This window comes from Scyliorhinus canicula, chromosome 1, assembly GCF_902713615.1.
Source record: "Scyliorhinus canicula chromosome 1, sScyCan1.1, whole genome shotgun sequence".
In the NCBI taxonomy this organism is placed as follows: domain Eukaryota; kingdom Metazoa; phylum Chordata; class Chondrichthyes; order Carcharhiniformes; family Scyliorhinidae; genus Scyliorhinus; species Scyliorhinus canicula.
This window is the reverse complement of record NC_052146.1, coordinates 218,095,388-218,112,687: the sequence shown is the minus strand read 5'-3', so window position 1 is coordinate 218,112,687 and position 17,300 is coordinate 218,095,388. Positions and strand designations below refer to the sequence as shown.

Genomic DNA, 17,300 nt, shown 5'->3' with positions numbered 1-17,300 from the left:
GCTTCAATCAGATCTTTCCTCGGAGCTATGTTCTAAGGAACGGTCATAAACTGTAAGGTGAGGGCAGCATGGTGGCTCAGTGGGTTAGCCCTGTAGCCTCACGGCGCCGAGGTCCCAGGTTCGATCCTGGCTCTGGGTCACTGTCCGTGTGGAGTTTGCACATTCTCCCCGTGTTTGCGTGGGTTTCTCCCCCACAACCCAAAGATGTGCAGGGTAGGTGGACTGGCCACGCTAAATTGCCCCCTAATTGAAAAAAATGAATTGGGTACTCTAAATTTAAAAAAAAAATAAACTGTAAGGTGAATAGTTCAAACATTTTCCAGTTTAGTTCAGATTTCCAACATTTGTAGAGGTTTTTTGCTCTTAATTAAAGATTAAAATTTTTGCTACTCCACATTCAAGAATTTAGATTTAAAAACCAAAGTGAGGTAATTTTATCAAATCTGTCTAATCTATCAGTTGAGTGAGTGTTAAAGGAAATAGCATCATTTAAAATTAATACAAAAGGGGTATTCGTTAATGTGTGTCTCCGGATCACTCCCTTGGAGGTTTAGACACACACCAATCCTTGACTCCGCTTTTCAATTGCAATGTTGTCGTACAAAAATCTGAATAGGAAAGGACAACAAATGGTAAGTTAAAACTTTTTGAAAATCAATGTTGTCACTTTTAATACTTGGATATGTGTAAAATGCTTTATATATGTTCTATTTTACCCCACAATTACACAATTCAGTTTGGCTTGGTCTAAATATTAATGGCAAGTGTAATTGGTCTACAATGAGGCACATATTGGTTTTCTAATATACTAATATTTGATATTACAAGTCTAAATTATGCCACTGTGCTGAAAGATTAAATGAAGAGCATGTCCCCACAGAGGATCAGTCAACTCCACATCCTCTTGGGCACATTGTAGAGTTGTTTCAAGAGTGCTATTGTTGGTGTGAACACATTATCTGCCTTATCATCTGTTACAGGATTGCATGCAATGATAAAATAATTCTGGATTGACTAGTTGGTTAAAGTAAATTGTGGGCAAGTCTTTTGCATAACTGTAGCAAACTGAAGAGTATGTTCCCAGTGTAATTAAATAGCCATGCAGTGGGTGGATGCTGAGTGTTGTCAGTTTGCCTCTATTCTAAAATATATATGGGATTAGGGAGTTTTGATTTGTAATTTTAAGTGTGATATTTTTATTTTGTCTCAATTTTGAACAATTTGGATCATAAAGTAGAATATATCTAGCTATCCCACAGGAAGAATTGTTGATGTGCTGTCTGAAACATCATGCTTGCTATCATGATGATCAATTTTGGAATGAAATTGCGTTTTTGTCAATTACTGTGATGGCAGCTATTCAATATCTTCCAGCACCAAGATGAAGAGCGACGTCGCCAGTTGAGAGAGAGAGCTCGTCAGCTAATTGCAGAAGCTCGATCTGGCGTTAAGATGTCTGATCTTCCGAGCTACAATGAACTGACCACAGAAAAGTTCAGAGAAAAATCAAAGGCAGCTGGAGGTTAGTGAAATTTGACATGGGGAACTTCTTACTTGGTTACCAGTATTTTAATTGTAAAATAATGTACTCTTTAATAAAACATCAGTGCAATCATTGCTCGCCAGCATGGAAGTCCAACCAATAAATGAATTGACACATTGGTCCCGATATTAGCCGGGGGATTGAAGGGGAGCACAGAGAAAACTCAGCAAGGTCAGGATCTAAAGGCCCTGCCTTTAATGTTTGGGATCTTAAATAACTTGGAGACTTCTGCCTAACAGCCTGGCCAACAGGCAGCATCTGGGATTTATGTCAGGACATCACAGGCAGGGTCCCGTGGGAACCAGTAGGTATTTGGCCATGATTATGGGGAGTGGAGTGTGAATAATGTTCCAGCAATTAAGTGGCCGTCTAGCCGTAATGGGAGAGGGTGTGGCGGAGGAGAGTGGCTAGGCCTGCTTGTAATCAGGACAGAGGGGGTAATCTGCCCAGTCTGCACATGGTGTTCCATGGGCCAATCCAAAATTGGACCTCATGTTAAATGCTAGCTGCTAGAAATTGGTTGTGCCTCCACAAGAATTGAATTTTCAGCTGCTTGCCTCGCCAGTAGCATTCTTAAATCCAGGGAGAAATGGCAGGAGGGACAACCAAGTGCGCCACCATACAGCTTGGGGCACATGGGACAACCATTGTTTGGTGGTAGCTGCTTGTTGGGCCACGTTTACATCTCCAGCATAACATGAATGTATGCGTGGGTTTCCTCCGGGTGCTCCGGTTTCCTCCCACAGTCCAAAGATGTGCGCGTTAGGTGGATTGGCCATGCTAAATTGCCCGTAGTGTCCTAATAAAAGTAAGGTTAAGGGGGGGGGTTGTTGGGTTACGGGTATAGGGTGTATACGTGGGTTTGAGTAGGGTGATCATGGCTCGGCACAACATCGAGGGCCGAAGGGCCTGTTCTGTGCTGTACTGTTCTATGTTCTATGTTCTATGAATCTGCTGTGCTCAGGATGGTGTGCAACTCCCTGGTCAGTCTGTGACTCCCATATCCGTGGACAATTCATTCACTTGACACTGTAATTTACATTAAAACTGCAACTATTCAATCGCTAGAACAGCTTTGATACTGTAATAAATCTGACTACTTAAATAAACAAATGATTTTAGTAAAAAAAATTCAATACCTTAATGTTGTTTGCCTCACACATTTCCTTCCAGTTCTCTCTGCTCTGTTTTAATTGTTTTATTTTAATTTTGCTTATTTGAAAATTAATTCTCAAATCTTTTTAACGAGACTATTTCACTAACAAGCTCTTTTCAAATTTATATCGTAATTACTTTTGCCCCATCTTTTTATTTTTATGTTGGGCATTGAACATGGGGCTGCAAGGGACAAGTATAAAATTCACAAGCTTTGAAAAAAACTAGCAACAGAGGAAACTCTTCCCCGATAGCCGATTCCGAAAGTTCTCGAAGAGAAAAACATTGTTGGGTTGCCCCAACAAAAGGGAGCTAACTAGCTTTCTGTTTAGTAAAGATTTTGAAGGTTGTGGAGAGATCAGAAACATTTCCTGATTTAACCCTCCACCTCCCCACATGGATAACATAAGAACTCAGAGCAGGAGTAGGCCATCTGGCCCTTCGAGCCTGCTCCGCCATTCAGTGAGATCATGGCTGATCTTTTGTGGACTCAGCTCCACTTTTCCGCCCAAACACCATAACCCTTTATTCTTCAAAAAACTATCTTATCTTTATCTTGAAAACATTTAATGAAGGAGCCTCAACTGCTTCACTGGGCAAGGAATTCCAGAGATTCACAACACTTTGGGTGGAGAATTTCCTCCTAAACTGAGTCCTAAATCTACTTCCCTGACAGCACGGTGGCACAGTGGGTTAGCCCTGCTGCCTCACGGCGCCGAGGTACGAGGTTCGATCCCGGCTCTGGGTCACTATATGTGTGGAGTTTGCACATTCTTCCCGTATTTGCGTGGGTTTTGCCCTCACAACCCAAAGATGTGCAGTGTAGGTGGATTGGCCATGCAAAATTGCCCCTTAATTGGAAAAAATGAATTGGGTACTCTAAATTTTTTTTAAAAAATCTTCTTCCCTTATTTTGAGGCTTTGCCCCCTAGTTCTGCTTTCACCCGCCAGTGGAAACAACCTGCCTGCATCTATCCTATCTATTCCCTTCATACTTTTATATGTTTCTATAAGATCCCCCCTCATCCTTCTAAATTCCAACGAGTACAGTCCCAGTCTACTCAACCTCTCCTCGTAATCCAACCCCTTCAACTCTGGGATTAATTTAGTGAATCTCCTCTGCACACCCTCCAATGCCAGTACATCCTTTCTCAGGTAAGGAGACCAAAACTGAACACAGTACTCCAGGTGTGGCCTCACTAACACCGTATACAGTTGCTGCACAACCTCCCTAGTCTTAAACTCCATCCCTCTAGCAATGAAGGACAAAATTCCATTCACCTTCTTAATCACCTGTTGCTCCTGTAAACCAACATTTTTTGACTCGTGCAGTAGGACGCCCAGGTCCCTCTGCATAGCAGCATGCTTTAATATTTTATCATTTAAATAATAATCTCTTTTGCTGTTATTCCTACCAAAATGGATAGAAAGGGGGAGAAATTAACGTGGAGAGGATAGGACTAACTAAATTATTTCAGGAAATCCTGACATCATAAGGCTCTGAAAAACAAATATGTTATCTTTCTTTATTTCATCTCATCAATACACTGTTCCATGCAATGTAGCAGCTGAAGAGTGTATATAGCAACGCTGTTTGTTTTTATTTATTCTTTGATGGAATGTTAAATTTGTTGCTAATCCCTAATTTCCCTTGAGAAGGTGGTGGTGAGCTGCCTTCTTGTACCGCTGCTGTCCCTGAGGTGTAGGTACACTCACAGTGCTTTTAGGGAGGGAGTCCAGGATTTTGACCCAGCGACAGTGAAGGAACAGATAGTTCCAAGTCAAGATGGTGTGGCTTGGAGAAGAAATTGGAAATGGTGATTTTCAATTCAACTGCTGCCCTTGCTCTTTTAGATGGTGGACGTTGTGGGTTTGGATGGTTTGAGTTGCAATTCTGTTACCCAATCTCACTCTGTTTAAACTAAACATGTCCGACCAACTGCTGCAGGCCAGATTGTGACTCCCCTAAAGCCAGTTTTGATGATGCCATTCGAACAGGTAAGTGGAGTGGAAGGTTTGGCAAGGAGCTGCTCCTCCAATCACAGTTTGCTCTCGAGTTTGCTGCAGCAGATGTGAGAGAGAAACAAACTGTGTTTGGACAAGAGTGAACACCGGCTGAGGAGTGGGAGAGGTATTCTTGGGGGCGGTGGGAGGTGCAATGCTTGAGGGATGGGGCCAGAGAGCCGAGCAGAGTGGGGGGGTACAATTGCAGGACCAGGCGCTGGGGGTTCAGGGTCGGATATAAAACTGCTAGGGCCCTGTAGTGGAGATATTGGTTGCCTGGCTTTGGGCTGAGAGGTCAAACCCGGTGTGTGTGTGTGTGTGTGTGTGTGTGTGTGTATATACGCACAGTGGGGGTGAGTGAGTTAATGCCGTGAGACTGGGAGTGAGTCTGGCAGTACCCTCGGAACCTCTCACATTCTGATTATTTTTATTAATTGCTCTTTTTTAACGTAACATTTTATTGCAATGACATTGCTTTACTTTTGCTCAACAGTCTATTGTTTCTTAATACCCAACTTTTTTATGAAATTCGGTTTGATGTGCTGCCAAACCTTATTTTTCCAATATTTGCTCATCAGCCCCTTGAGTAAGAAAAAATGGATCTATGCACCACCCGCCACCAAGTGAAAAAGATGGTCATGCCTGGTTTATATTATCCCATAATGGGGTCTCAGATAGCTGGCAGCAACTACAAGACAGGCCTACTAGATTCTATTTTGCCCACTGGCCTTTTTTCTCAAATGGTTCTCCCGATTGCTGTCAGATTTCCTTTCGACCAATGAATGGGTGGCTTGCATTTCTGGAAGTAATGTGATCAACATCCTGGTAACATTGCACATCAGAGCACCCAGTAATTGTCCCGTGGCATCACCAGGTGTTAATGTCTGATTCTCATACTACATGTATCTACACTGACCGGACTGTCACAGCCAATCAGCACTTGTTTACAATATTAGAAGCCACAGACCAGCCAGTTTTCAGAGAGATTGGCTGAACAATTAGTACATGCAGGAAAGCAAAGCACTTAGGTCTTTCCCCTGAGAGTTTTCACCTGAGAGCTGACTTGAAGTATATGTGTGCTTTAAGCATGCATAAGACTTTGCTCACTTAACTTCCAACTGCTGCTGATGTTTCTAATTAGAGAAAAGGGATGAGGGCAGTATATGCTCATTGCTAATATTAACATTCTTAAAACAATAAGTTCACCGTGTCTCCACTTTATCAAACTTTAAAGGTGGATTTTGTATATGCCTGCGTACGTTTCTGCTGGTATCCTCAAGTTTTTCATTGTACCGCACATGTAATGTTGTGCAAACACCAATCATGCATGTAATGTCAGTCTTTATAGGTCTTCTGAAGTAAATTTAAGACTAAAACACTAACGATTTTCATTGTAACACAGTCTCACACTTTTACATAGATGGAAATATTCATTAATGACAAATGGTATGTTCAATGATGCAATGTATTATGATTGCTTTTGCTGATTTTCTTCTTCCTACAGATGATACTGTTGGGGTAGATATTAATGAGGAAGGCGCTGAGTGCTCTATTTTGGGAGGTGGAGAGGAACATACTAACATTGAAACTGACCTTGATTCTTTTGGTAATTCTGATTATGCTGTTTGTGCTGCATAAAATGCAATTTTTGGTGCTTGCATGAGCTTTCCCTGTCTGTCATTTCTGTTTGTGATGCACATATACATAGAGACTGAAACTTGGAGTTTTTATACCAATACCTTGAAACAAATACTATATTACAAAATGTATATACATTTTATATACATCATATCTGTATTTCTGGCTGCTGTGGCCCTAGAATTGACATTTATTGCCCATGCTGATACAAGCTCACCACAAGTAGAAAATGTTTTTTTTAATTCATTTTTTGATAGGATGTGGGTGTCGCTGGTTAGGCCAGCAATTATTGCCCATCCCCAGCTCCCCTTCAGAAGCTGGTGGTGAGTTGCCTTCTTGCCTTATAGATAGTGGACAGGCCTGGGGGGGTGGTAAGGTCAGGAGATAAGTTATCGGGCCGGGATTGAACCCGGGTCCTGACATCTCCACTTCAGACCTTATGATGGAAGGGAGGTCATTGATGAAGCAGCTGAAGATGTTTGGACCTAGTGCACTACCCTGAGGAACTCCTGCAGTGATGTCCTGGAGCTGAGATGATTGACTTCCAACCATGAGATAGTTATGACTCCAACCAGTGAAGAGTTTCCCTATTGATTCCAGCTTTGCTGGGCTCCTTGATGCCACACTCGGTCAAATGCTGCCTTGATGTCAAGGGCAGTCACTCTGACCTCACCTCTGGAATTTAGCTCTTTTGTCCATGTCTGAAGCAAGGCTGTAATGGGATCAGGAGCTGAGTGACCCTGGTGGAACCCAAACTGAACGTCCATGAGCAGGTTATTGCTGAGTAAGTGCCACTTGGCAGCACTGTTGATGACTCCTTCCATCACTTTGTGATGATGGAACGTAGACTGATAGGGTGATAGTTAGCTAGATTGGATATGTCCTGTTTGTTGTGCAGAGGACACACCTGGGTAATTTTCACATTGCCAGGTGAATGTCACTGTTACATCTGTGCTGGAACAGCTTGGCTGGGGTGCAGCAAGTTTTGAGCGCAAGTCTTCAGTACTATTTCCGGGATATTGTCAGGTCTCATAGACGTTGCAGTATCCAGTGCCTTCAGCCGTTTCTTAATGTCACATGGAGTGAATTGTATTGGCTGAAGACTGACACCTCTGATGCTGGAGACCTCCAGAGGAGACCGAGGTGGATCATCCACTCAGCACTTCTGGCTGAAGATTGGTGCGAATGCCTCAATCTTATCTTTTGCACAGATGTGCTGGGCTCCTCCGTCATTGAGGATAGGGTTATTTATGGAGCCTCCTCCTTCAGTGAGTTGTTTAATTGTCCACCACCATTCACAGCTAGATGTGGCAGGACTGCCGAGCTTAGATCTGATGCGTTCGTTGTGGAATCGTTTAGCTCTGACTAATATTTGCTGCTTATGCTGTTTGGCGCACAAGTAATCCTGTGTTGTAACCTCACCAGGTTAACACCTCATTTTTAGATATGCCTTGTGTTGCTCCTGGCATGCTCTCCTGCACTCTTCACTGAACCGGGGTTGATCCCTGGCTTGGTGGTAATGGTAGAGTGGGGATATACTGGACCATGAGGTTGTACATTATGGTTGAGTACAATCCTGTTGCTGATGGCCCACAGCACTTTATGGAGGCCCAGTCTTGAGTTGCTAGATCTGTTAAAAGTCTATGTTGCACAATGATAGTGCCACACAACACAATGGAGGTTATCTTCAATGTGAAGACGGGACTGTGTCTCCACAAGGACTGTGCAGTGGTCAATTCTATCGCTACTGTCTAGGACAGATGCATCTGCAGCAGGTAGGTTGGTGAGGATGAGGTCAAGTATGTTTTTTGCTCTTGTTTGTTCTCTAACAACCTACTACAGTCCCAGTCTTGCAGCTATGTCCTTTAGGACCTGGCCAGCTTGGTCTATGGTGGTACTACTGAGCCACTGTCATGACACCTCTTGGGGTCCAGAGTCGATGTTGAGGACTCCTAGGGAAACTCCCTCTCGACTATACGTCTCTGCGCTGCCATCTCTTCTGGGTCTGTCCTGCCGGTGAGAAAGGACATACCCAGGAATGGTGATAGTGGTGTCTGGGACATGATAAGGTATGAGTCTGTGAGAATGGCTATGTCAGGCTATTGCTAGTCTGTGAGACAGCTTGCCCAACTTTGGCACAAGCCCCCAGATGTTAGTACGGAGGACTTTGCAGAGTCGTTGTCGTTTCTGGTTCCGAGGTCGATGCCGGGTGGTCCGTCCGGTTTCATTCCTTTTTTGTGTTTCCGTAGCGGATGAATACAACTGAGTGGCTTGCTCTGCATTTAAGAGTCAACCACATTGCTGTGGTCTGGAGTCTCATGTAGGCCAGATCAAGTAAGGATGGCAGATTTCCTTCAAAAAAAAGGACACCAGTGAAACAGGTGGATTTTTACAACAATGGACAATGGTTTTATAGCCATCAATAAACTTTTAATTCCAGATATTTTTATTGAGTTTAAATTCCACCATCTGCCGTGGTGGAATTTGAACCCAGGTCCCCAGATCATTACCCTGAGTCGCTGGATTACTAGTCCAGTGACAATACCACTACCCCACTGCTTCACCTTAAATAATGTTGTGGAATTTATTCAATACATACTTGTTTTCACCAGAAAACTACTTCATTATAATAGCTTGTGATACAGCATATTATTTCTTTAACATTTTCTATTAACTTTCCTTTCCTGAAAGTGAGGCACAGTTCCATAGATCCTGCAGCTCTACTGTACATTATTCAAACAACCATTCCTCATGTGGCATTGAGTGTTGACAAATGACTTGATTATGGGAATATTGTAGCGAAGCTCATCTTTTAATTTTTTTAATTAAAAAAAGAGTATCAATTCTATTTTTCCAATTAAGGGGCAATTTAGCCCGGCCAATTCACCTACACTGTCCATGTTTCGAGTTGTGGGGGTGAGACTCACACAGACACGGGGAGAATGTGCAAACTCCGCATGGACAGTGACCTGCAGCCGGGATCGAACCTGAGTCCTTAGTGCCGTGAGACAGCAGTGCTAACCACTGCGCCACCGTGCCAACCTGCTTCTAGATATTTATATGCATACACAGTAGTCACTGGTGAAGCATAGCTTGGTCCCCACACCAAATTCCAGGGACAGTAAGGGCAATTAAACCAACTATTACCGTTAATATAGTCCAGGAGAAACTTGGAATCAAGTCTGATACTCTTGGCACAGTATCATATTGCATGAAATATTCACCTTTTTGTCTATCAAAAGAGCCAAGCTGCAGTAAATTATAGTACAATTCTCGTCAAATAATTGGTAAATCTTGTTATCTCTGTTCACAGCACCTCTCACTTACAAAATCTTTCTAGTTTAATTATTCCAAGTTTGGTTTGGATTAGTTTTTTTGTACATAAAAATGTCTGTCTGCTCACACTTGCTGCAGTTGTAACATTTTTCACTAACAACATTCTTATTTATTACCCTGAGCTGTTCTGAGTTCCTTGCTAAGTCTCTTCCAGGTGGAACTAATCTATTGATGGTGCTTGCTTCTCGTTGGCAGAGTTTATTGAGTTTATCATTTGTAGCCATGGTCCTTCCAGCCATGGCTATCCAATGGGCAATAGGTGTGATCTGTGACATTGTAGAATTATGGAAAAACTGGGAGCTTCTAGGGAAGTCCAGGCTTGCATAAACTGATGACGGGAGCAGCTATTGAGTTTTCCATTGGCAAATTGGGAAGGGACGCTGGAAATGCGTGGACACTGATTTTCTTTTCATCTGTCTCCTGCAGCTCAATTGCCAGCAAAATACATGACATCCCTCTTCAGTGTGACTAACTGCCAGGACAAATAATAAGCTGTAAAACCTTTGCAGCATGCCACTATCATGCCAAATCCCAGAATCCATCTCCTAAGAAAATCTGCACAGGATTTAATTGTGACCTGAGGCTGTTACTCTCGTTGCAGTTGGGTTGGGGCAATGCAGGCGTGGATTTATGAAATAGTTTTGCCATGGTGAACCTGTACTACTTAAGACAAATATAGGTTTCCCGGCAGCACGGTGGCGCAGTGGATAGCACTGCAGCCTCACAGCGCCAAGGTCCCAGGTTCGATCCCAGCTCTGGATCACTGTCCGTGTGGAGTTTGCACATTCTCCCCGTGTCTGCATGGGTTCCGTCCCCACAATCCAAAGGTATGCAGGGTAGTGGATTGGCCACGCAATTGCCCCTTTATTGGAAAAACTTAATTGGACACTCTAAATTTTTTTTCAAAAATATAGGTTTCCTCAATCACTGTGGCACTATTAGCAACACTATTTTACACAGTACTCTCTTTACAGCTGGAAAATAAAACTAATTCACTCCCCTCCCTCTGGTTATTTATATAGTTATGTATACTTCCTTCCTCATTCTCGCTGCTTTTTTTCTGCTCACACTTGTTTACCAATCTCGTTTATGGTTACCACTCGTTAGCAAGCTATCTGGGACCTGTATCTTTCCTCCTCGTTTATCCGCTAATCTTTTTCTGCTCCCCATCATCCTGTCTCCACGATTGATTTGCTTCTGATACCCCATCATCAAATTCTCCGAAACCCAGTCTTTCTCTTCCTTTCCCCTGTAATAATTAATTCATTTCAACTACTCAACTGAAACTCTCAAACCTTCACTTTCTGCTGTTCACATACCAACACAACCCCATCCCAGCTGCAATAAGGGTGGCTGCCTAATTTAAATGGAAATCAGGGGCCTTAAGTGAACTGTGTATTACTTGGTAAATGCAGAAGCTCAGTGTTATCACTGTTTCTACCTGTCTGTACTATAGGTTTAAGATAATTATTCTGCCTGAGAAAATTTTACTTCTAAAAGCTGGCAAAAAAATTGCATAAATAGGATCTGATTGTGTTATGGATGGTTGAATAGTGTAACATTCTGTTACTCTGCATATTGCATATAATTGCCTATTAAAATCTATTTCTTCATGCACTATAGATGTATCATTGTATGGTTCTTCATTTTCAGCTTTAACTGAGTTTTCAAATTATTAGTAAACAGCTTTTACTTATTTTGACTAGAGATGTGTGTGAGCACACTTTTAATTTGTTTTTAAACATGATAATCACATTTTTAGAGATAAAATATGGAAAGTATATTTGAAATGTAGCTCGTCCGAAACATTACAGTCATGAGTTAATGGCTGGATTTTCCACTGAATTGCTGCCCATGGGCTGATTTCAGGCTGTAAACAGAGTAAATTGTATTCTTAAAAGTTACCACTCAACCCACCAAGAAATACCACATCAATAATCATCTTTTTTTTTAAAAAAACCTGGTGCTTTTATGACCTGCCTAAACTGCCATATTTTAATTGTGTCAAGGGACCGTGTCTACCCTTTCCCTGCAATATATCAGTGGTTTAAGAGTATTAGATAGTTCTGTCAGAGAGCTAGTACAGGTACAATGGACTGAATGGTTTCCTTCCATGATGCATCATTCTATGATACTAGTTTAGCAACAGTCTCTGATTTTCATCAGGTCGACACATCAATGGAAGGAAAATCCAAACCAGTGAGTTTTATGTTTTGTTTTGTCTGAATGTGAAAACTTTCGGTTTCTGAGAAAGGCGAGTTATTCCTAAACTGCTGATGTATGTGACTTTGTATTTACTGTTTTTGTGGCTTTAAATAAGTTTTTTGCTCTATTGCTAGCATGAATTTTGAAATCGCACCTGTTTTTTAAAGAATCTATCCTTTTGTACAGTATTTAATCCCAATTTCCTTCTCAATTGTTAATTTAGGAAGACAAAATAGCTCATCAGTTGACATGAAGCTTAAGAAACTCATAGAGGCTCAACCACAGGTGGCAAATTCTCTCTCTGCTGTTCAGAAAGTCTCAGCTGACAATGCAGAACAAGAAGAACTCAAGGTTAGTTAAAGGAACTACATTCTGAAGTGCCTATGAGGCTGGTTTTATTGTAATATGAAAAATGAACACATCTGACATTGGGTGCTCCGAAAAACTGGACTGGTTATGCTGTTACATTTCTCAAGTGTTCAGCAAAAACCTGCGGTCGAAGGCTGGATTTATCATTACAAGGAATTCATGAGGGGGACTGGGTGGCAAGTTAGGTTAAATGCTGAAATTGGGTTCAAATCTGGCCCAGATCAGTGGGGTGACAGATGTCTTCGTCCACCATCTGTGTTGACTGTAAGGGTCCTTCATGAAATTGTGTTAGACAAACCGTGTTAAGTAACTAATGGACCCAATCCTCTTAATGACCTCATCCTACCTTAAATGACCATAATTCAAACTAAATTACTCTAGCTACACCAAGTGGCATTCTCAAAGAGACTGAGGGATAGCTGGCTTGGAAACTGGGAATCATAGAATCATAGAAGTTACAATGCAGAAGGAGACCATTCGGCCCATTGAGCCTGCACCGGCCCTTGGAAAGAGCACCCTACTTAAGCCCACACCTACACCATATCCCTGTAACCCAGTAACCCCACCTAACCTTTTTGTTTTGGACACTAAGGACAATTTAGAATGGCCAATCCACCTAACCTGCGCATCTTTGAACTGTGGGAGGAAACAGGAGCACCCGGAGGAAACCCACACACACACACGGGGAAAACGTGCAGACTCCACACACACACAGTGACCCAAGGCAGGAATTGAACCTGCGACCCTGGAGCTGTGAAGCAACTGTGCTAACCACTATGCTACCGTGCTGCCCACACTGATGCAGTTGGCATCATTCTGAGACTAGAATCGAGGCAGAGAAGCAACAAATCAGGATGATCCCAGAATGCTTGACATTGATACTGAGATCTTCAGCAGAAGATGTTCCATTAACATCCTTCACCTTATGAGCACAAATGTTCATCATTAAAAAAATGCTATTTTGGACAGAAGGGACAGAAATGTTACTATACTGTGAGAAGGAGGAACAAAATGGCTGTTCTTCCCCTGTGTACACACTGGCAAAAGGCAATATGCCTTCTCTGCTGGAAGAAAAAGTAAGTAGAATGTTGTGTTAGTTTTGAGGTCCAGCTGTATCTTTGCCTAGAATTTGAATTGTGTCTAAAGCATGCTGCAAATCTGATGAGACTGGCAGCAGGAGCACAGCAAAATTGATATATTGACCGCGTTATGATTACAGTCATCACTAAACTAGATAATCTTGTCATTATCACATTGGTGTTTTAGGGATCTTGCTGTGCACCAGTTGACTGCTGAGTGTCCTACATTACAACAGTGACTATACTTTTTAAATAATAATATTTAATTGGCCGTGATGCACTTTGGGATGTCACTGGTTGTGCAAGTCTCTCTCCCTCTCTCTATTTCTTTTTTTCTTTCTCTCTCTCTTTCTAATGCTGTGAGGAGCAATGAATTGGGTTGGCATGGACATCAGCAACTGGCCTGGGGTGTCTGGATTCACTGGACAGGAGGGAATCTAGATTGGGGTGAGAACTGGCCCAAATATATCCAAACATACCTCATCCATGGCCATAAGAATGCTCCTCCCAGCTATACATTAGGTAAGTTTAAAAACAACTTTCAGGGGCGGAACGGTGGTGCAGTGGTTAGCACTGCTGCCTCACGGCGTTGAGGACCTGGGTTCGATCCCGGCCCTGGGTCACTGACCGTGTGTAGTTTTCACATTCTCTCCGTTACTGCGTATGTCTCACCCCGACAACCCAAAGGTGTGGTGGGTAGGTGGATTGGCCACCTAAATTGCTACTTAATTGGAAAAATAAAGAATTGGGTACTCTAAATTTAAAAACAAACTTTCAACTTTTGGTGGCAGCCTCCAGTGATTTCTTTAAGAACCGTTGGTTTAGCTGTTGTTTGTCTGAATAAACTTCAACGTGCACTGTACATCCAGTGCGGAATGATTACGCGCATCATGTGCTGTATTGGGTTCTGCAGCACTAATTCTTTGTCATAAAAGCAGGACTGGGCAATCGAGTTCCTCAGCCACTTAGTGAAAAGAAGTCTATTTGAGTTTTACGAGTGACAGATTCCTTACTTTACAACTGTGGACTGCAGGTTCAATCCCTGGAGCTGAAACCACTCTCATCTACCTGTCATAGTTTTTACAACTGTTCTGCTGGTTGGAGTTCCTCATAAAAGTGAATCATTCTACCCAGCGGGAATTAAAAGTTAGCTCTGCCTGCTCACCTTACTAGAATTCTCAATGGTCAGTTGTATAGGAGTGAGATTTGCTTCAGCTGTGAACTAAATGGGGCAATTGATTTTCCTGGCATCTCGGCTGAAGATGTTTGTGTGACATAGGGAAGCTTGGACAGGCAGAGAAAAATGAGGAAACTGGAAAACCGATCTTCGAGGACTGAGGCAGCCTTTCATTTTTTAAAAATAAATTTAGAGTACCCAATTCATTTTTTCCAATTAAGGGGCAATTTAGCGTGGCCAATCCACCTACCCTGCACATCTTTGGGTTGTGGGGGTGAAACCCACGCAAACACGGGGAGAATGTGCAAACTCCACACGGACAGTGACCCAGAGCCGGAATCCAACCTGGGACCTCGGCGCCGTGAGGCAGAAGGGCTAACCCACTGAGCCACCATGCTGCCCCAGGCAGCCTTTCATAACCAAAATGAAGGCAGTGAAATATCCTTCTGTAGTCTTTCTCCTGCTGCCCTATCAGGTGCAGCTCCTTCTGACAGCCTACAGCTTCCCTTGACAAGTTCCTTGTATTCTCTTCCTGAGCAGCAACTGTCTGTTGCACTAATCCCTTTGCCCAGCTATCATCCTGCAGGTTTACCCCTCTTTCCCTTCTCCATACCATCTACTTCTCCCAGTGTCAATCCATAACTATGCTGGCAGATTGCCAGTCACTGCCTGCTCTGTATTGTCCACGAGAAACATTTGCTTCTTTGTGACTATGCCCATTACTGTCATTGTGATGCCGACAGAAGCTTGACTTCCAAATTGTGATTTCTTCTCCTCGTGATTCCTGAGACTCCAACTGTAGTTTCCATCATTTAACCTACTCCTACCCCTCGACAGTCACCAGGGGAGTTCTGCTAATCAATTGTCCAATATTTATACCTTGCCCAACTAAAAAGGGTTAATTAGTTACCACCTTATTGTTTGTCTGTGGGATCTTGCTATGCATACATTGACATTCTATTTCCCTACAACAGGGATTATATTTCAAACCTCAGCACTCTAGATGTCCTAAAGAAAGGAACTACATAAAGTTCATTCATACTGCTCCAAGGTTATCCTGTTTGGCAAGGATGAAATTGTTCTCTCTCGTCCCTGAAGAACAGCGTTTTCAAACCACATGTACCTCAAATACCTTATTTCTTTCCAATTAAGGGGCAATTTAGCATGACCAATCCACCTACCGTGCATTTCTTTGGGTTGTGGGAGTGAGACCCACGCAGACACGGGAGAATGTGCAAACTCCACACGGACAGTGACCCGGGGCCGACATCGAACCCCGCTCCGCGGCGTAGTGAGGCAACTGTGCTAACCACTGTGCCACTCTATATCAATTACTTAGACAGTAAAATTATCAAGAAGGGTTTATGGATCTAATTCTGTTCAAGATTGAAACCATCCATGCAGCTACTTCTGTTGCTACCTTTTAATTATATTTTTCCTGTTCCCAGTTGACCTTTACCTTTCTGCTGCTTTGTTCCCATCTCCCACCACCCAGATGTATCCAAGCATAACTTTTCCATGGCATCTATTTCCTACTTCCTTAATATTTCTGCTTTAACTATTCAATGCCCCCATCCCCTTAAAAACACCATGGTTAAGCAGGGACAGAGGGGGGCTGGTGCTGCCGAATCTATGTGGCTATTATTGGGCAGCTAATGTGGCGATGATCTGTAAGTGGGTAATGGAGGGAGAGGGGGGCGGCGTGGAAGAGGCTAGAGGTGACGTCTTGTGTGGGTACGTGTTTGGGGGCGCTGGTGACAGCCCGTTGCCGCTCCCGCCGACAAGTTACACTATGAGTCCGGTGGTGGCGGCGACTCTGAATATCTGGGGGCAGTGGAGGCGACATAGGGGCGAGGTGGGGGCCTCGGTCTGGTCCCCGATACGAGAGAACCACAGGTTAATTCCGGGTAGGATAGATGGGGGGTTTCTGATCTGGCATCGGGCAGGGATTAAAAGAATGAGGGACCTATTCATCGATGGGACTTTTGCGAACCTAGGGGCGCTAGAGGAGAAATTTGGGTTACCTCCCGGGATTGCTTTTAGGTACATGCCAGTGAGGGCGTTTGTGAGACGGCAGGTGAGGGAATTTCCGCTGCTCCCAGCATGAAGGATTCAGGACAGGGTGATTTTGGGCATATGGGTTGGAGAAGGCAAGGTCTCGGCGATCTATCAGGAACTGCAGGAAGTGGAGGAGGCCTTGGTGAAGGAGTTAAAGGGCAAGTGGGAGGAGGAGCTCGGGGAGGTGCTGGATGAGGATCTGTGGGCTGATGCCCTGAGTAGGGTTAATTCCTCCTCCTCTTGCGCCAGGCTCAGCCTAATACAGTTCAAAGTTGTTCATAGGGTGCATATTACGGGGGCGTGGATGAGTAGGTTTTTTGGGGTGGAGGACAGGTGTGGGAGGTGCTCGGGGAGCCCAGCAAATCATGGCCATATGTTCTGGGAGGGGCCTGGCACGGGAGGGGCTTTGCGAGGACTATGTCCAAAGTGGTAAACACCCGCGTCAAGCCGAGCTGGGGGGTAGCATTATTCGGGGTATTGACGAGCCGGGAGTGCAGGAGCCGAAAGAGGCTGGTGTTCTGGCCTTTGTGCCCCTGGTAGCCCGGCGGAGGATCCTACTAATATGGAGGGATGCGAAGCCCCCAAGCGTGGGAGCTTGAATTAACGATATGGCAGGGTTCATCAAGCTGGAAAGGATAAAGTTTGCCTTGCGAGGGTCTGTGCAGGAGTTCTCCAGGCGGTGGCAACCGTTCCTAGACTTTCTCGCGGAGCGTTAGGTGGAGGTCAACAGCAGCAG

At 43.6% G+C, this 17,300-nt stretch overlaps 1 protein-coding gene across 1 annotated transcript in view; it reads left to right on the top strand.

The window, feature by feature from the left end:
• The window catches only part of ehbp1 (EH domain binding protein 1), a 481,622-nt gene that overhangs the window by 373,989 nt on the left and 90,333 nt on the right, over positions 1 to 17,300 (top strand). The window contains 3 exon segments of the mRNA XM_038807817.1: positions 1,375 to 1,522; positions 6,207 to 6,308; positions 12,105 to 12,232. Of these exon segments, the coding sequence (XP_038663745.1) occupies positions 1,375 to 1,522; positions 6,207 to 6,308; positions 12,105 to 12,232 (378 nt within the window).